Source organism: Uloborus diversus, chromosome 9 (assembly GCF_026930045.1).
Source record: "Uloborus diversus isolate 005 chromosome 9, Udiv.v.3.1, whole genome shotgun sequence".
Lineage (NCBI taxonomy): Eukaryota > Metazoa > Arthropoda > Arachnida > Araneae > Uloboridae > Uloborus > Uloborus diversus.
Genome location: NC_072739.1, coordinates 56,475,635 through 56,497,160, shown reverse-complemented (window position 1 = coordinate 56,497,160; position 21,526 = coordinate 56,475,635). Strand labels below are relative to the sequence as shown.

General features: G+C 33.8%; 1 protein-coding gene across 1 annotated transcript; it reads left to right on the top strand.

The window, feature by feature from the left end:
• The first annotated feature begins 9,764 nt into the window (after nucleotides 1-9,764).
• On the top strand, nucleotides 9,765-20,232 carry LOC129230231 (DEAD-box helicase Dbp80-like). The gene is made up of 2 exons (XM_054864632.1): nucleotides 9,765-10,607; nucleotides 19,948-20,232. The coding sequence occupies exons 1-2, from the start codon at nucleotides 9,780-9,782 to the stop codon at nucleotides 20,230-20,232; spliced, it is 1,113 nt and encodes a 370-aa protein (XP_054720607.1). The 5' UTR covers nucleotides 9,765-9,779.
• The last annotated feature ends 1,294 nt before the right edge of the window (nucleotides 20,233-21,526 follow it).

The following is a 21,526-nucleotide window of genomic DNA, read 5'->3' as shown; positions in this document are numbered from 1 at the left end:
AACTGAAGAATGAACTTCTTTAAAGCCACTCTGCATTACAATTTCAAGTTACATCGTGAGGGCAAGCCACATGTAATGCATAATTGTTTGGTTCTTGCTCTAACAAAATGTATGCACCATTGACCTGACTCCTTTATTAAAACTCTCAAAGTTTAATTCTTTTTTAGTACACTGATGTTTTTAAACCATACGTGATACATTCCGAAGTTGAAAAACATTACGTTGACTCATAAACCTTTCAATAGGTATTATCAACATTTTTGCAAATAAATGTTTCAGCAGTAATGTTTTTACTTTATAAATCTGCTATTTTCCAGTTTGCACCGGTAGTTCTAAGGCTGGTTTAAAAACTCGAAACGTTTCAATACGCAAACCGTAATGCAATAACTCTTATGTTAGAGAATTAATAACACAAAAATTAAAACCATTTAAATTTTAGTTTACGAAATCTTCACTTATGATGTAAAATAAATGATTTGTGTTTTCCTTTATTTCGCTTAACACTACGACTACTTGACCGTTTTATCCGAACATAGGTACAACTTTAGCTTAATTAAAAAAAAAAAAATTCCCAAATTTTAACCATACTTTTCACATATACGAAACATTCCTGTCAAAAATTTCAATATTAAATGGATTTTAATAAACGAAGAATGTGTTAAAAGCTTATAAGCTAAGTAGAATAGGAATATACATTGCGCCCTTCTTGCGGCTAATCAAGTGGAGTAAACAATTTCTAAGTTTCATCAAGGTCTTTGAATGATTGCTTCTTGCTAACTTTCATTTATGATGCGCCACTATTAGTCCTTGAACGAATTTTTCTTTTTCTGCTTTCCAAATCTAACCAAAAACTAAAACATTCTTGGTTTGCAGAAACAGTATTCACGCTTAACAGCAAAAAAACAAACATGTATTCACATTTACATAAACTACAATACAAATGAATGGATGATTACTTTCATTCCTAATGTGTAAAAAAATCACTTTTCGTGTTATTAAAAGTATTTCTACAGTTTAATTGCCACAGGTCTCTTAAGATTTAATATGACGAAACACGTTTTACTTGAAAGCGCTTAATGTGAAAAATTGAAATTCACACTAAATGATGCTGCAAATTTACACCAAAAATACTCCAAAATATTTTGTAATTTTTTGTATTTCTTTACATCTAACAGACGAAATAAACAGCCTAACACGAATTTATTTCAGCTCTCTAAGGGAAAAAAAATTGCCCACTTTCTACACACGTCTTGTTCCGAAATATGTTATTTGTAATTTTTTCTTCAGACAGAGTTACAACAAAAAGTATTGCAAAGGTTGTAAGCTTAAGCTTCACTTATTACTATTTAAACTCAAACATTTGAGAATGTGTCGATGAACTGCTTATTACAAATCGACAGAGCTAGCGTTACAATCATTCCATTTCCTATCAGTAAATTCCCCATTTCAGTTTAAAAACAAAAATCACTGACATACACATAAAGAGTGTTATAATCCCTTAATACTTGTTTAATTAAACTCAGAAAGGGGTGATCAATAAGGGATTTTAAAAAAGGCAACAAATTTAAACTAAGTGGATACGCATCAATTGGAATTTTTTAACAGTAGTTAAGTACCTACTAATGGGGAAAAGACAGATTGCATCTGGAACCATTTTGCGATTTGTTCAAAGCTTTGGATACAAAAGGCTTTCGAAACTCCCAATACCGCAGGGGGCCAAAGTTAAATGGCTTTCCCATCGTCTCTTATACCCACCAACAAATTCATTCTCCTCCGTTTCTTGGAATTAGGAGCCGAAGGCAATGGCAACCTCCGCCAATTCCAAGAAACTCCAGTTCAACATTGGCGACGAAAGCATGTCAGCTGTTCCTAAAAGTTGGCTTCTGTACGTATTAAAGGTTCCGTTTCCTAGGTTACTTTCTCCGCCGAACAAAAAAATCGGTCACGTGCATGAACCTCCTTGAAATACAAGTTCCAGGAAAAGAACAATGCTTACTTGCCTTGCCACCTGGTATTGCAATCTATACAAAGGGGTGTTTTGCTGCATAGTTAGATAAGGGGTTTATCACCTTTCCACTCTGTTTTTAAGGGGTTTAGGGTAATCTTAAAGCCCATTCTACATGTATACACAGTCCCTAAACTCTTATCGGGGGAAAGACATCATGTGTCGGATTAGGGCATAACAACTCCGCCTCCTCAGAGTGATTGACCGCAATCGCTACTACTTCGTAGTAGCAATTGCGGTCCATCACTCCGAGGAGGCGGAGTTGTTATACTTTTAATCCGACACATGATGTCTTATACCCCAGATAAGAGCTCAGGGACGTAGCTAAACTCAAATGGCGAGTGAATCAAGCAATTCGTCGCCCCTCTGGAAGGGACCAGCAGGAATTCAAGTAAATATAGAAGGCTGAATGTGGTATAAAATAAAATCCTGCTAAATATCCGTGTGACATTGCTTTCCGTTGTGCTTTCCCCTAAATTCAAGGAAACAGCAGATGTGCAGTTCGCTATTTTAGCACGTATTGTCATTGTCCAATGTCCACTCCTAATCCCCTTTCATTTACGGTGACAGGTCGCGAAAGATAAGGGACGAACAACGTATGGGTAGAACCTTTTCTTTTACTTCATCTTTATCAGTACTCAGCGTTCAATCACATTTGCTTGAAAATTGTTTGACTTGTTACCTTAAATGGCGTATCAAAAGCACCAAGGTGTTGTGTTGTTTAGCTTCTTGTTTGCTTTTCAAATGAATATAAGGCAAAATAAGTGGGAGATAAAGTGATAGATGTCAACGTTGCTTCCATTTTTCGTCTTCTACCGTTTCGACCTCCAAGAAAAACAAAGTAGCGTCACTGGCCTAAACCCGACCGTTTACAATGGGGAATGCAGGTGTCTGGCATGGTTTTCCCACTAAACTATTAGTAAGGTGGAATGACTGCTGCAGATTCCCCCTTTTGTTAAAGACGCGGTCCAGTTTTGAAACAGGTTCTTGAAAGTACTTGAAAGGTGACAGCAGTGTAGACGGCAAAACATAGCGTCTCTATTCTATAGGAGCCATTCAAAACTTTTGCTGATTTCATCCGAATTAGTTTATAATTAATATGCTAGTTTAGTATTTTATGACGTGAAACCTGATCCATTTTTGATGAAAAGAAAGAAGAATCGTCTGTAAAATTCGGTTTTTGAGGAGTGAAAAAGCCTCTTTTTCATTTTTTCTTAAGTTTAAGCATTGATTAAGGTTACGTTATTCTTCATGAAGACCTACTAGAATCAGCCTGTTTTTTTTTCTGGGCTTCTAGTATGCATAGCTATATTCATTCCCTATTTTATTCACTCAACTATTTTTTCTCATATATTAATTAATTAATGTACTCATTTACTCGTATATTGTTTCATTTTCTTTTTATTTATTCATTCGTTCTTTTACCTACAGAAACATTTGATCGAAATTTTCTGTAATAATTAAATAAAGAATACTTTATTCGAAAAAAATGTTATTTTTCACTTTGCCAAATGGAAAAAGAAAGGTGAAAATTTCGCACCTTCTTTTGGAAATACAAATTTACTGCCAAAAATAAAAAAAATCAAGTTTTAATGGAAGTTTTATTATAAAATATATTGTTCTTTCTTTATGTAGTGTAATTTTGGGAACAAATATTCAATCTGTTCATTTTGAAAACACCTCAGGCATCTTAACTATTTCACTTTGCCTCACATTCCCTTACTATGAAAGATGGAGAAAGTTATAGACACATAAAAAATGTGCATCATTGTGCATCATCGTATGTAAGAATGTATCCAATTTTTAATCAAATGATATTTGATAATAACTAATGTTTTGTTGAATCAAAAATAAATAATTCAAAGCCAAAGTTGAAAACTGTGTGATGTAATCATGTAAAGTTAGAAGGAATAGAAAAAAAAAACTGCAAAAAAAAAAAAAAAAAATCATCAAAAGCTGAGGTGAGGCTACGTAACATAAACTTAGAACATGATCCTTTTCCATTTCATTCATTTTTACAAACTTTGTAAATTATTTGTTTTGTAAACTTTCACACTACATGTTAAAGTAACGTCATAGCAGAAAATTACATTTTGTAAAAACATTTTTTTTTTGTTAACAAATGATTTCATCATAGTTTCTTGTTGAAGGTATGCCTAAAAAAATCATTTTGAAGAATATTTTTTCCGCCGATTAATTGGCAGTACTTGGCCGTTATAAATAGTCGGCAAATTGGCCGATTATTTGGCGCATCCCTAATATATGGTCAACCTGATTTTTCTCTGACATATCTTCACTCTACAGAATCCCGATTTTGTGTCCAAGTTTAATTTTTAAAATATTGTGAAATTTTAAGTGAAATCTTTTGAATGTCGAATAAATGTTCGTAATTTCTATCTTGTATATGAAAAATTAATTTTGTGGAAACAGAAAATTCGCTAATATTGTCCTTGGTGATACACTGAGATAGATGAATTTAAAAACTTTCTTTTGTGAATACCGCTATTCAATATTTGTTTCACTTATTGTTCAAGTATAAAAGTTCATTTTCACTATTACAGAGTATGTTACACATTTTTTAACAACAGTGCATAAAATGCATAAAACATCATTTTCCTATTCTAAATATATTGAAAAATTTTAGAAAAAGATCGGACCATTTGATTAGTGCTTCGTATAAACTATTTTAGTACTCTATTTTAGTATTTTGAACTATATTGAAACAGTTTTAAAATGGCTTACTAAAAAGAAGTAAAATATTTTATTTTAGTTAAAACATAAACTTATTTTATGTTTATTTATCAAGCCAAACAGAATGAAAACTTTTTGACACTGTAAATAACTTGCCTTGTAAAAATTCAATTAGTTTTACAAAATTCTTTCGGTAATATTTTCTGTAGATTCTTTCTTTCAAGGATTCTGAATTTTTCAGTCCGTTTTTTTTACAAACTTATTTTATAATTATGTATTTAAATATCTTCTCAAAACATAAAAATGAAAACTTTATTAATGTTCCTCCCTTTTCATTTTTTATTTAAGGTGTTGAAATAATGATTCGAAAGGGAAAAAATGGAATAAATTGGTTCATTAAACAAATAGTTTGTTATGAAATCAAGATGCATTTTTGTGCGAACCTAAGAGGGATTTTATTTTAAATACTGGCAGGGCCTGATTAACGCACGGTCCGGCGGGTCCGTGGACCTGGGCACCACAAATTTAGGGGCACTAAAATTGCCTAAATTAAATTACTTCCTTCCTTTTTTCTCTGTTAAAGTGAACGTTCCTTCTCAGCTTTGAAAAGAATCAAAAATCGTTTGAGAAAATGCGCTTCTCAGGATAATTTACAGGCGTTTTTCTTACTGACCATTAAATTCTGTGACATCAAAATTAGATTTCGATGATGTGATCGACACATTTGCATCTGTTAAAGCCAGAAAGAAGTCTTTTTAAAGCTTAATGTCAGAATTAGTTAGTTTTTTTTTTTTGCTATTTTTGCAGTTTTAAATTGTTTTTTAATTCATTGTCACCTTAAGGTATGGCAATTTTAACTATGATTAGTATGGTGACTATCAAGTGTTTGGTATTCAAATCCCAGGTTTCTGTAGTAATGTGTAGGTTTCTGGTGTATTAGGTTTCTAGTATAAAACACTGACTTTGAAATTATGCTGATTTTCTCATGGGGGAGGGGCACCAATTTTTACTCAGGACCTGGGCACCAGTTTGTCTTGATCGGGCCCTGAATACTGGAGGTGTTCCATATTAATAAACTTCTCGGTATCTTGAGCAAAGCAGATTCCCCTTGTGGTCTAGACCCCTGTCAAACGGTGAGGAGGAATGAGAGCTTTTTTCGGACCGCGTTTTCTCCCTCGGCAGTCATTCCACCTTGCTTATAGTTCTATGGATTTTCTAGAATTCAGAAAGAGAAGGGGATGTCAAATCAGTTTCCATAAAAATATATAATGTCTGGGACCACAACTCAAAACTATCTACTAACTAGGGTTTGGCGAGGTTTACCGTCCTGTTTAAAACCCAACTGTCCAAAACTTCATTTTTAGAGAAATTGTATTTTGAGAGAAAATATAAAAACAGAATAAAATATGTCAAATTAATGTTTTGTTTTATTGAATATTTTTATTCAATGTGTCAAACATAAATATGTACGTATAACATATTTATACAGCTGATTCTAATCTATTTACGTAGAAATTGAACTCTTTGTTAAAGATTTCAATTTGTACGCATGAGTTTTTTTTTCTTCATAATTGTAACCAAAATTTTCGGCCCGTGTTCAAATGGAAAATTTCAAAATTTAGAGCTATAATTGACAATTTTTGAACTGAAACAAAAAAATATATACTTGAGAGTCTTTTACAGCTTTGTGTAGATTTTCTTCTCTTGCCTATGATAACATTTCATAAAAGGGTTGTAGTTTTGGCCGGACAAAACTGATTTTATCCAAGCCACTGGCTAAAACCGGCCAAAACGAAATTACGTGAAAATACACTTCTAATTTGTATGTATGTGAGAGATGTGTGTTTTACAACTAATAAATCTGTTAGTTGTAAGTTGTTTAATTAAGCATAACAATTTTAGTTAATTAAATATAATATTAGTGAAGTAATTTACATTATTATAACAATAGTAGTGAACAAATTTCAACTTTCTTCAAAATTAATGACTGAAATTGCTCACACTAAAACAAAAGACATAAGGAATACAAAACAGCCTGTAACGTAAATATAGTAACTTTTCAGTAGTGTTGCCTTTTAATTTTGAAAAGTTTTCCCCTTGCGCCTTTAGTTTTGTTTTTAAGAAATGCCTATATGTTTCTAAGAGAAGTTTTTTTTCTCTCTCTCTCTCTCATTTATTCTTCAAAATTACTTGAAATACTTTGTACGCTTGTGTGTGAGAATTAAAACCTATCTATTCAGCTTAAAATGTTTCACTCTATTATTTTTTTTAATGTTACTGCATATTTTTCATGTAAACCTTATTTTCTAAACATGCTGTAATTTCTACAAACTGTAAAACTTACTATTTAGATAATGAAATGTGATTGATTATGGTTTGTTTTGCATTTCTTTTTAATAATTTATTATTTGGTTTTCATTTAAAATTTCATAATTATCTAAGTGGCCAAAACTGGATAAAACTGATTTTGTCCCTGCCGGTTTTAAACCACCACTGGCCGGAACTCTTACAACCCTGTTTCATGATCTAAAAGTAATGTACCACCAAATTATTGGAAAAATGCCAATAATTTATTTCTCAAAATTGTCAAGCTATTAATTTTTTTTTACTTTTTGTAATTATAAAATGTATTATATAAAAAAGATGAATTTAAAATAAGAGTATATTTAATCATCAGTCTATTGCTGTTTAATTTATGATTTAAAGAAAATAATTTTTGTTCAAATATCACGTAAAACTTATGTGCAGAAATTATTTTAAAAAAATGAGTTTTTTTTTTTTTTGCACATAAATATTGCACATTTATTAACATTCTTTGAGTTTTTAATGGGATTGAAATTAGCGTCTTGATAGTGCTGAGAATTTCTTTTCATAACACTACTAACTGTTACACAATGAAGTTTTTATGCAATAGAGTTTTGGATATTATTTTTCCGAATTTTTATTCTTTTTTTTAAATGAATCTTGCGGAGAAATATATTATCAAATACTTATTAATTAAAACTTATTGATATTTACATTTATGCCTAACAAATATTGCAATAAATACGAATTGATTAGTTTAACTTCAACTTAGTTTTGGACACTTCAGGGACGTTTGGACGCTAAAAACTGCCTGTCCTATCTTAAGCCGGTTTTGGACGTGTAAAATCCAACCCTGCTACAAACTCATTATAGTACATGATATGAGCATGGATTCCAAAAAACTTTCCCCCTTAATCGAGGGGGGTGGGGGGTTGTATGTTGTGTTGTAGTAAAAAGCAGGCACGCGTAAATTGAAGAAACGTTCGATTGCTCATTCTCCTCGGAGGCATTCGCGCCAAAAACTAATGAGCTTAAGTTGACGTAGGGGCGTATATCTGTACCAAATGTCATTTAATTTCAAGCAGTAGTTTTTGCTGTAGAGCGACCACAAAAAAGCGGTCACACACATGCAGGCAGACATAGATTTTCCGAAAATGGTCAAAATAGACTCAGCAAGCCTCAAGAAATTTCCTTTGAGAGATAACGGAGGCACGATACATCGGTGCGATGAGAGCGGAGTTATGATAACATGGTCACTTCGTGGGAAGAGTTTCCACCAATCTTGCGAAGAGACCGAATAAAGTAGCTGATGGATTGGTTTCCATTTTGATTCACGTTTTAATGCGAATTTCAGAAGCGTGCAACAACATTCAAGTTTAAATTAACTACCAGTTGAGATTCAGTAATGTAATAGAATGTTTTGAATCAAAATGTATGACAAGATATTTAGCGAGAAGCTAAGGATCTTAGAATACCTCGGTGTAACTTCCGGCTTCAATTTCTTAGTACGGCCGAGCCTCCCTACTTACATTTCTTAACTCTATGGGTTTATACACCACCTCCAATATAATTTTATGTAGGAGGATGTGGTTTATATGCGTTTACAGCTTCTCGTTCCGAGGTTGGAATTCCTAATCTGACTGGACTAAATGCAAAAGTCAGAACATAGGCAAAATCTCTCAACTTGGATAAATATAATAACCTTTACACAACGATATACCTAAACGCAGTATAACAGGATTCGACAATGTAAGCCAAGGGTATTCCCATAGGGCAGCGGTCGGCAACCTAAGTTAACTGACGATCGACTAAGTTGGTAAGCACAAAGACCGACTGGTTGGGAGGGGACAGGCGATATAGATTTAAACGGCTGTGTTGCACACACGGCTGAGTTGAGACTGTGCTGACTACAAATTTTAGGTTAACTGTTATCAAAACAGACTTTAATATTCCTGAAATAGTTGCTTTAAATTGCTAAATGACGTTATGTGAGCAAAATTAACTTGGAGCCGCTATATATACAGGGGCTTTACATTAACTCACATCAAATTATTTTCAGACAACTATATTGCTTGTTTTAAAATTGATGGAATAACGACTGCAAAACTATTACAATGAAAAAAAAGTTTGTAAATTTTTCAAATAACCAGCGATTTCGACTGAACCTAAAGCTGCAGAGCTACAGAAAAAAGCATTGACTCAGGGGGTTTTAGACCTTTCAACTGTAACTAAAACGCTTTGATTAAACTTAATTTTGTTCCAGAAAATAATGTTCATGAATGGTACTCTGAGTGAAAGCAAAATCCAAATTATTGTCACGATCGACTAAAAATAGGCTCGAGATCGAACCACATTTTCCCGCAAATATAACACTTAATAAATCAACGCCTTATGATCGCATACACATATTGTGCATAATAGATTGCTGTTAATATACCCTTAGAAAAATTGGTGGGTACATCACTGGTATAAGCAAATTAGTTAATCAGTAAGAGTGTTATGTGTAAACGTATTCAAACCGTGATTTTTAATTTATATTTCAGAAATGACTTCATATGAAAACCAAGATTGGGGTTTGGAGGCCGAGCTACAGATTTCATCAATGATTGGAAATTCTGCCGCTGAAAAATCGTTCCTTCAAAAAGTCCTCGGAACGCATCTCCGTAGCACTACAAATGAAGTCGAAATCGAACGGCAAAAGAAAGGTTCTCCTCTGCATTCAGTGAAGTCTTTTGAACAGCTCAGGTTGACGCCAGAACTATTGCGAGGAGTGTATTCTATGGGGTTTAACTATCCTTCTAAAATTCAAGAAATCAGCTTGCCCACCCTTCTCGCCAACCCTCCTGTGAATATGATCGCTCAGGCCCAGAACGGTACTGGCAAAACGGCTGCTTTCGTTCTAGCTGCTTTGAGCAGAGTCAACGAAAACTTAGACTTTCCCCAAGTTTTGATCCTGTCTCCCACATACGAGCTTGCCTTACAGATAGGCGAAGTTGCAAAGAAGATGGCCCAGTTTTGTACCGGAATTCGATTTAGGTATGTGGTCAAGGGAGAGAATCTCGAAAGAGGGCAATCTCTAACAGAACATATCCTTATCGGAACCCCGGGTAAGGTTTACGATTGGTCCAGGCGACGTAGTTTCTTCGATATAACCAAAATTCACACATTTGTGCTGGACGAGGCGGACGTGATGATATCTACCCAAGGACATCAAGACGAGTGCATCCGCATTCACAAAATGTTGTCTTCTGTCTGCCAGATGCTGTTCTTCTCTGCCACATATACCTCCGAAGTCATGGAATTTGCGGAATTCATCGTCACCGATCCCATAATCATTCGTCTTCGGAAAGAGGAAGAATCTCTGGACAACGTGAAACAGTATTACATCGTCTGCAAATCGGAGGTGGATAAATATCGTTTTCTGTCCAACATTTACGGTGTGGTTTCCATTGGCCAGGCCATCATCTTCTGCCGCAGAAAAGTCACCGCCGTTTGGCTCGGGGACAAGCTTCGTGGGGATGGACATTCGGTAGCATATCTCTCTGGAGATTTGGAAGTGTCACAGAGAGAGGCCATTCTGAGTCGCTTTCGGGAAGGAAAAGAAAAGGTAAGTTCAGAGTATATTAAGTTTTTATGCAAATGTATCTTTACGAAAGGGCAAAAATGTAGAAAAAGAGTAAATGTTGGAATACAATTTTGATAATAGAGAAATTACCACAGTCGCAGAACTAAAGGTGATAATCATTTCATTACATAAACATCGACAAAGTGGAAAATCATTCACCTATTCTCTGCCACAAGAAAAAAAAAAAAGACCACTGTCGAAAGTGTGTGAAGTCGTTGAAAGTCTTGTAAATGTTATATGTCAGTCCTTCAAACACTATTTACAAACTATCTGTACAATTCCTAAAATATCCACAGCGTTAAAGCGAAACGGACAAAGCACCTCAAACACATGGTAAATACGTATTCACAATTCAAATACACAATAGCAGGCACTGCAGCCGCTGGCCAATGACTGATGAAAGAGGTATAACAAAGACCCACCCACTTTCACCTGTCCAATCAGACAGCTACCTTATCCTCACCAAATCGCAATATTTTACTGTTTCACCTCTTAGGCTAGTTTCATACACCACCACAAAGTGACGCATGCAAGCTCTAGATCTGCGAATTCACACAAATTCGATGAAACAACAAAATCACAATTCCAAACAGCACATAGACAAAAGAAAAGAACTAAAGAAATCACAGCAAAGAAACTGAACTGAACTATTACAACAAGCGCAAAACAATTATGATGTGTTGTTTACTGTTTTGTTTTTGTTTCCAAATTTGATGCATTCTTAAAATTCGAAGAAATTTCATATAAACTGTGAAATTTTAATGATTTGCTATTATTATTATGTCGCTTTTACGCCACCACGCACCAGTTATGTACGCTATCTTTGTATGAGTTTTAGAGCAAGAAGGAACATTAAATTTTGAACATCAATCAATAGGCACCAGTAACAGACATGCTTAAGACATCGCTCTCATGCTAACTCAATTTTCTGCCCCTTTTAATGTATTTAGACTTTTTAAACTAATTTTCTCTTATGCAACTACATCTCATCTAACGTTTGGTTGCTTCTGGATCCTCTGAATTAGTTAATTCTATTTTTATTTGCTTAATTTCGAAAAAGGTCCGACCCCCAGTAATAGACAACGACAATTCTGATGATACCCAGGAACAGACAGAATGAGTAATAGACAGAATTCCCCTTATCTGTTTAAAACTTGCAAAAGTTCTTTAGTTTTTAGATCTAAAATTTTATTAAATTGAAATGAATGTGAAACACCGGCAGACCTCGTGGTGGCTGTTCATAACCTTTCACCACTGCCTTAAAAATACCAACTGGCTCAAAAAATTCACTCTGACAACACTAGATGGTTGCACCGTATTCATGGGCCACAGCAACATCAGTTTTTCCCGCCTAAAATTCTTATTATTAAAATCGAAACTTATAACCGAGGAGTAATTAATCAAAAGGGAACATAGCCACTTTTGAGAAAAAATCATTTTCTGACATTTTCTGAATTTTTCAGATGACATTTATCAAATCACTTACTCTCAAAAAGTCCGAACGCGGAAAACCCTATTTTATTTAATGGTAAATTGTGGCTTTTTGATCAAAAGGTAACCAATCCTTCCTCTGCACGTTTTATTTTAAATAAAAGGGGACATATCCCGAAAGAATCTGTACACTGTAAAAAAATTCCGAAACGTTACTGGTTATTCCCGTGGAACGTTTCGGGATTTCGCATGTTTTCACCTATTTCCTCGTAAAATCAAATATCTTCGCAAAAATGTTTCCTGAATTGCTACAAGTTACACGAATGCAGACTTTCCACTGTTGGGAAAAACATTTTTACTACCAGTTTTAAAATTGAAAGAGCGTGTCTATTAATTGTATCGGCCTATTAAGTCGCTTGTGGCCCATTCAGAGTGACCAAGCTCTCAATGGGAGCGAATGAGTCACTGGATAGCTGCAGAAATTGCTTGGTTCTTCTTGCAATTCTCGCATAGTTTTGGTCTTGGTTGCTCTAATGCTTCTGGAGCTTTTTTTGGTAAACCAGGAAGGTTCTAATCAATTGTATTAAACCTACTTAATATTTCTAGAAGGTTTCCGGAACATGACAGGCTTTAACGGAAGAGATTTCCCAATTGTTCAGAAAGTTTCATGGAAAATTTCAGAAAGGTTACTGACTTTTAGCGGAAAACATCCCTATTTTTTGAAAGATATGTTGCTGACAGAACTTGGGCATATCAGCTGCTTACTATTTTCCAGGAACGTTTCTGAATCGTTTTCACAGTGTAGTACGAAGACTTTTAGATTCAAAAGAACACATGTCCAAAATTCTCAAGTTTTAATCCACTACTTTTAGGTTCTTGTACTCCGATAAGAGAATATGAGAAGGTGAAATATTAGGGTTTGGTGAAATTGGAATTGTTAAAAAGGGCACATATCCAAAATTAAAATGGCGATATTTCCTTGTTTCTTTTTTTTTTTTTTGAACACGAACATTTCGTACTCTGGGCCATGATTTGCTGTGCTTTCGTGCTCAAAATTCTGTACCTAGAGGAGTTGATAAAACTATTTTGTTCTTACCCTAGTTCGGTTTTCTCACCTCCTGAACATTTTTAGAAAATGGAAATGTCCCCTTTTGATAAATTAGTTCTCAACTGTCTGTTACTGGATCGTTGTCTGTAACTGGTGCCGTAACTCTTTCAGTTGTGTCACTTTCCTTGCCGGGGTGCCCCGAAAAGTAAGGTAATTTTTGGAGGAAAAAAAAATAAAATAACGGGTTAAACGCCAAATTTAGGCAAATAACAACAAATTAAGCACATAAAAATAACTCTAAAAAGCTTTGCAGTTATCTTAATATTTCGTTAAGTTTAGTAATTTACTCTTTATGAACGAGGAAGGTTAAGAATGTTTTCGTCACTTGATGATTTGTTTCTTATGCAACAAGTTTGTACTACCAGTAACAAGTGCTACTTTTGTTTTAACCTACTGCAAATCTGTAGCGATGGATCTGGTTCAGAATTTTTCAGCTTGAAATTTAAAATTTGCTTACGAAATCCAGCACGTTGTTTCTACGTCATAACTAACGTTTCAACAATTTCATAGGCTGCTGCGACACCATTATTCGATTTTATTAGAAACTAGGGAGTTCTTCCCCCTGTTCACTATCGCTCACCAACCCCCGAAGATTGCAATCTTATTTAGTTCGCAAAGATTTAAATCGTCAATTTTAAAGAATCAGATTAAAAACGCGTTTCAAGTTCCGTTTGGAACAAAAATCACCCCTTTCACGGGTTTTAAACTAACTTGCAGAGCTATAGGTGCTAAGAGGCTTCTGAGCATTGCAAAACGGCAGTTTTGTACGTTTGAAAAGTCGTTTTCAAAGTGGTGGTATCTAGTAATATATTTTGCTTTTTATTTAAGGACTTAATAGAGTTGCGCCTAGGATTTTCCGTTTAAATAGAAACCCTTATATATGCTGTTCTAATTAATTGAGAAAGTTAAAACAAGCTTTATTTGATGCAGAAAAAAAAATCTTTCGAACGACATGGAATGTTAAGGGGTGTGGGTAATTTTTCACCCATTTAATAAGCAATTTACGTGAAAGTTTAGCTTAAAAATTAATTAAAAAACTAATTCGAAATTTAAAATAAAAAACCCCAGGTGCAAACCCCCCGGTGCTCAAAGTAATTTTGTACCAAATTTCAAGGCTGTAGGTGCTATGGAGTCTCCTGGACGCAGGCCCGCCACAGACTTCCTTTAACAATTTCTTTGACGTCACTTTTTTTTAAAAATATATAGAGACAACTATCTCTGCCTGCATTCCAAACGTGCCGACTTTTCTAGAATCTTACAATTGTTTGAACATGAAAAAAAGGGGAAGATAGTTTGCAATCAAGAATTTAGTGTAAATATTCAATGGCAGTCCGTACATCATGGAAATGATTGATAAACTTGTTTTTCAGACTCATCTTTTCTTGAAAGTTTGGATTTCTTACAAGTGTAAAACGCATGGATAGTTGCCAACTCTCCCGATTCGTTCGGGCCCGAGATCTCCCAAAATATTTCCCTGTTCGGCAAATTCGAGATACATAATTGCAATACAGCAATTTTAAACGACCAAATATCCCTTTTCAATAGATGTACAGTCATAGAAAAAAAAAAACGAAACACTCGATCGTATTCAAAGACTAATGACACTAGAGACACGTGTAAAGTGTTATTGTTTTAGGAATAAAAAGTTCTACATCATTATGTTAAAAAATTGTTGTTAAGGGGTCGTCTTCATATTAAAACGAGCATCAACTTCAGATTTTTCAATGAGAATCCCCCTTTTTTATCACATGTTTGTGATCAGCATGCTTTTTTAACTTCGTATACAAAATTTTGTTGAATTCGATCCAGCCGTTACTTCAGAATCGAGTTTTGAAAAATTCCTCTCGTAATGTTAAAACGTAATGTGATATTTTTGCTCATAACACAAAAACTAGATTAGGCACGGCAAAGATTGTTTTTTTATATCAAAATATGAATCGACCCAATAATAAAAACATCCTTTTCACCACCAAAAATATAAATTTAATTTTTTTATGAATTATTATAATATTTTTTGAAAAAAATATGATCTGAAATCATATTAAATTTTAACAGAGAAACAATCTAGAAGAGCTCTTATGAGGGAATCCAAAATTTGAGCTCAAAATATTCAGTAGTTTTCGCGCTATGCTTAAAAATTCATTTTTTCCCACTTTAGGGGACCGTATACTTTTGTAAAACAGAAATTATGAAAGTTAGTTTCTTCGTAAAAAAAGAAAAAAAAAATTGTTCAACAAAATAAGCAAACCAATTATAACGTGGTTTTTCTACATTAGAGTTAAGTCTACGAATTTTTTAAATGTATAAATGTATTCGCTGTCTCTGCAGAAGAACAACACAATATTGCAACCTTCAGTTTTTTGTGGATATCGGTCAAACGTCAATGTGTAAATAATGCGAAACACTACTTCATCGTCTAATAAAAGAATATTTTATAGAACTTTTAAAATTAAAAGCTACAGTTAAAATACTTTTGTCTTTTTTTTCTTTCTGCGTTTAGCCATTGCCTTTTGTAAAACAATAACTCAGAAAAAATATTAACATGGCCAACTTTTTCATAGAAACATACAATAAAACCTCGTTTTCTTGCTAGTCATGTTGCAATAGGCGGTGTAGAATTAATGACCCTTCCCGGTGATAATTTGCTAAAAGGAAAAATTATTACCTCGTCTAAATCGGGAAAACGCACTCGAAAATTAGCCGACAACGTGAAATTTCCTCTTTAACAGTATCCAGATAGGTCAATAAGTAATATTTTCTTTTAGATAAGTTTTCTGGTTTTTAGGGTTTTTTTTTTTCTTTTTGGTAAAATGTTTGAATAATTTTCAATGTTTTAAGATCTAGGAGAGGAAATGTCAGTCGCAGTAGTAGGCCGCGTGCCTTGAGCCCGTATTCTGAACGAAAGTAGTAGTTGTGGCTAATTGTAAACTTCTTTTTTTTTTTTTTTTTTTTTTTTTTTTTACTTCGTTAAATATTTAACAAAACATTAATTTGGGTGTTAGATTAAGTTGAGTTTTTGTCTATTCTTAATTATAATTTAAATATTATTTTTCTACTTACTTTCTCTGTCATTGTCCGTGCATTTCACATTAAAATCATTCTCGCAAGACAAAGATAAAATTTCAAATTATTTTCTTCTTTTTTGAATAACATGGAAAAATATCGAAAAAGAAAGAAAGTTATAATAAATTAGTGTTATCTACTACTAAATGCCTGTCTTATTAAATGCATGTTTTTCAGAATCCAATATCTGAATATTCGTCTTCAACTTTATGATACTGGTAGTAGTTCTCCTTTCTGATCTTATTCTTTTAGCAAACAACGGGCCGCGTAGACCAGCTTCGCGGACCCGAATGCAGCCCGTGTCTTCACTGCGATTTAGCTATCCCACTCGAAGGCTGCTGTTGGTCCGAATAATGAGCACAACATCCTTGATAGAGGTTTAAACGATCAATGAAGCAGGTGTCATGTCATTGAAGCTGAAAGTGCCTAAAAACTGGTGGATGAAGAAAATTTATCTCACCACTGAGAGGCCGTAAACATACAGCAGATAAATTTACTTTACCTACCAGTTTGTTCGCACTCTCAGCTTCAATGAAGTGACTTCTGCATCCCTCCCGCTTGATTCCGAATCCAATATGCGAAATCCACAGCAAGCTCGAAATCGTAACTTTCTGGATCGATTGAATCGCCTGTCGGGTGTGTTGCGGTAGTTGTGCGGCAGCCTAAGGCTCGATGCTACGGGAAATGTTCGTTTACAAGTATATGGCGCGCGAAACAAAATTAAATAATGCTATGCTTTATTTGCAAGAGCAAAGTTATGAAATCAGAGAAATGATAAGAAATCTGATTTTGGTTCACCTTGGTTTAAGATAAAATAACTTTCGTCTTTTTAAATTACGGGTTGGACAATCTCGTTGCTAACAACAGCATTGGGAAAGTACTTTCCTAAATTGCTTTTAAGAAACATTACATGTTTAATTAAAACCGCCAATTGTGTTATGCTTTTTAAATAATACCACACATTATGATCTTCTGCATCAAATTTAGATTTTAAACAAATTCTCGTTTTTTTGATTACAAAAAAGCCGCTAGAACAATTACTGTGTTTGTCCACTGTGTTAATTCAAATAATCAAATTTTTCCCAAATAAAGTTCGAGCAAGAACGGTTTGCTCATTAACGGGTATTTGTATTCTCCTGTTTCTGTTTTATTTTTTAGATTAATGCTTCGTTCATTTTATGTATTTAGGGCAAATTTTCACGGAATAAATCGACCTTGCTTCGCTCGAGTATCCAATCTATTTAACGCAGCGTCTTTCCACGTTGTGCGGTACATTTTTTACATTTTTGTATGCGATGGCCCAAACTTCTGCTAATGTTCTGCGAAATTAAAAACGCGCAATTATATTTTACATCAAAGACTTTCTATTTATTCCAAAATAAACCTGTAAGATAGGTGAAATACATTTATCAAACATATTCACATCATGACTCTAGGTATAAGGTTGGATATTTACATTTCTTTGAGGCTTGAATGATTATATAAGCAATCTAATAGGTTCATATTTGAAAAAGTCAAAAAGTTCCATTAATTTAAATTTGTCATTACTCGATTTATTAAACAACGATCTATACGATGGCCCAGTCAAACCCCATCCGTCTTTCTTAGGTTAATCCAGATAGACAAAAATCAGTTGTTCTAACCTTTTTCTCAAAAAAAAAAAAAAAAAAATCGACCGTAAATCGCTTTGTGGCGCAACATTATCGGTCAAAAAGTATCGAATTACGGAAAAAAAAAAGAGTAAAAAAATCATGCATTAAGCTGGATAATCTCGAACTTTTTTTTTCTGTTTACACTTCGTTACTTGATAAGCCGTGACCTTGAAAGAAGCGTTTTCAATGTTGTGACGGTCCCTAAATCGTTTTTCGTTAATAACTCCTGTTCTACTGCACGGAATTCAATGAAATTTCGTACCCTGGCTGCATTTTGCTGTCTAAACATAATTATTTAGCAAAAAATAAGGGTTCCTATTTGAAAATCAAGAGTTAGTGCTAATTTTTCTTTGTATATGGTCCCTTATCAAAAATTTACCTAAGTAGTTTTAAAGAAGACTTTAAACCAAGTCGGATGACACCTTGTGAATTATGTAGCAAAAAATAGGGTTTCCTATTTGAAAATCAAGAGTTAGTGCTAATTTTTCTTTGTATATGGTCCCTTATCAAAATTTTACCTAAGTAGTTTTAAAGAAGACTTTAAACCAAGTCGGATAACACCTTTCTTTCCTTTCTAGCATGTATAATGGCCGAATAAATAGAAGTGTTTCGTTTTTTTTTTTCTATGACAGTACCTACCCGTGTGTCCACATTCGTATTTTATCATTCGGCAAAATTTGGAGTTCCCTTCGGCCAATTGAAAAATTTTCACCCTCCCAAAAATTAAGTTCAGAGCTCTCCATGTGGAGACTCCCGAACTTTCATGCCTTCTCTCAAACTCTCTAATAAAGTAAATATAGTCCCGAATTTTTATCAATTAAATAAATTCCAGAAAAAAAGTTCTTACAGTAATTAAAAATTTGGGGGAAAACTGACAATAAAACGATTGCTATCGAAAAAAAGAAAATTTTTCATACAAGAGAATGATAATTATTGAAACATACTTATTTATTCATTTTTATTCTATTTAAAACTTTTATGTCCCGAAAAATGCAGGAAAATATTCCTGGTTTTATCCTAACTTACTAAAATTTTCCCTACTGCAATGAACCCTTATTATGCCTTATACGAGAAAACAAACTTTTTTAAATCTAAAAGTTGTAATCATTTTTATTAATACATCAAAGAAGTAAAAATAGGTTTCTCCATTTCCATATTACTGTTAGTGTCGGATGTCCGAATACTGGCACTGTAAATTTATTTAAATTCGAAATCAACTTAATTTTCATCTTTTAATGCTGACAGCTATGCGCGCGTATGCAATAAATTTAGCCGTAGCAGTGTTAATTTAGTAGTTACTCAATAGAAGGCGCAACTTACGTAAGAACGAACAATTCATTTCAGTGGCGCCATCCATTGAGGAACTATATAACTAGAGTGACAGATTAGGGGGCCATTTATTAATTATGTAAGGATGATTTTGGCAAATTTTGACCCCCCTACCCCCCATTTAAGGGTACGTAAGATTGTTCAAACCTCTCCCCCCTATTCTTATGTAAAATTCCATTTCGATTTTCAAAATGATAAAATAACGAATCTTACATCACTGGAATCGTTATTAAATTCGTTTATTATTAAATTAAACCTTTTAGTGCAAAGAAATAGTTACTAAAAAGTTGGAATCTAGACTGAATGTTTTTCTGACATTTTGTTGTATAAAATGTGATACCGATACTAATTAAAAATGTCACACTCCATACATTTTGCGATCCTTTATTATATTTTACACTTTCATTCTTTGTAAAATAAATAAAAAACAGCTCATCTTAATACGTTTTTTATTTCAGACGCAAATGAAATATGATAACTGCCAAACCGTTTGACCGCGCGATTTCGAATGTAAAATATCGATTTGGAAAATATTACGTAAGAATGGGTTCGACCCCTCCCCCCCCCCACCAAAGTAAGGGTATGTAGAGATTTTTCAAACACCCCTCCCCGCTCGGGACCCTTACGTAATTAGTGAATGACCCCTTACCTCCTACACCATTATCAACATTTCTTCCGTCATAATGGTTATGTTGGAGTTACTGCTTTGTATTTATTCTTTATTCATGTCTTGTTACAGGTTTTGATCACGACGAACGTGTGTGCCCGTGGCATCGACGTGCAACAGGTCAGCATCGTCATCAACTTCGACTTGCCAATCTTGCTGGACGGTAACGCCGACTGTGAGACGTACCTTCATCGGATCGGTCGTAGTGGTCGTTTCGGCAGGCGCGGCATCGCCGTCAACATGGTCGTCGACAATAGAGACTTGAACGTGGTGAAGGAGTTGCAAAGTCATTTCAATAAGGAGATACAACTTATTGATGCTGAAGACGTGGACATGCTGCAAGGAATGGACGGATGATTTTTATTTTTCATTTTTACCATTTTTAGCCCATGTCTTTAATGAGATTTGTGTATTATAAACTATTAGTGTTCAATTGATTCTGCTTTCATTTGGTGTAAGTTTCCTTGTTTTGTGTCATCACAAGCTTTTGCTGGGCCATGAAGCTTTTATTACCTAAAAAATAAAAGCAATAAACATGTGATTAGTAAAAGTATTTCTTTCTCCATTTAACACACGCAAAACGGTTTCATTATTGGAAAGGTAGAATTCACGAAAGCAGTCGAGTTCTCCCCCAATCCCCACAACATACAAAACAACTGCATGCCTATATAACTGAAACCTGCGAAAGCAATCCCATTATCCCCAAATAGCAATATGAGGATATAACACAGCGTCATAACTGTATGATCGAAACTCACAAGAAATTTTCCCAATTCTCCTCCAATAGCAATAGGTGCATTTCACGGTATTTGTGACATTGGGGTGTCCGTAACAAAACTTATTAAAAGGTTAAAATTTTTATATATATTGAAAAAGCACATTCTTAAGGACATAATTGTCATTTTTTTTCTTTATTTCATATTTTCCATGTAATCGCAATCAAAACATCAAAAATGAAACTTTTACCGTTACGGACTCTACATTGAATTTTTCTTCAATAGTGACTTGAACTGAACTTCAAGCCAAAACTGGTGCTTGGGACAAATAAAGTAAAGGATTATCTTTAATGCATATAATAATTTTAATCAAAAAGTGAATTCATTAAAAAATTATAAGTTGTGAAAATGGTGATTGTAGAGTCCGTAACAATAATTACAAGAGAAGTTTTGTTAAAATTTTTATTTATGCATTTTATATCACTAAATTGAATATTTTCCAATTTCACCTATGGTGTTAAAATATTCTAAAATAAGTTTCATAAAAATTTAAATTCTAAATTTTTTATTAATTTTCTAAATTTAGTTACAGACTCTACAAAACGTTGCGGACTCTACATTTGGCAACTGTTAAAACACAGTTCTTTCTTTATCAAAATGCTTGAACAGCCTGCACAGGAAAAAAAACAGTAAAAGTAGCCATTTAAAGGGAATTGCAACTTATACTTTAAAAAATTTTTGACTTTCAGAAGAATTTAGATTGCACAAGTGTATAGAGGGAGTCAGGGCATATTGGTCTGGCTCTCTACTTTCCTTCTTTTTTCTCATCATAAATTCAATCAGTAGTTTTATTTTCTACCATGAGTTACATGAAATATTTCTCATCATCGCAGACAATTTTCAATTAATTAACTTTTTTCGCATTAATATTTTAA

Excerpts from the sequence above, each read along its gene's own strand:
- LOC129230231 (XM_054864632.1), top strand. The coding sequence starts at position 9,780 with ATGGGGTTTAACTATCCTTCTAAAATTCAAGAAATCAGCTTGCCCACC. Across the intron at positions 10,608-19,947 it reads TTCGGGAAGGAAAAGAAAAG|GTTTTGATCACGACGAACGT; the intron begins GTAAGTTCAGAG and ends GTCTTGTTACAG.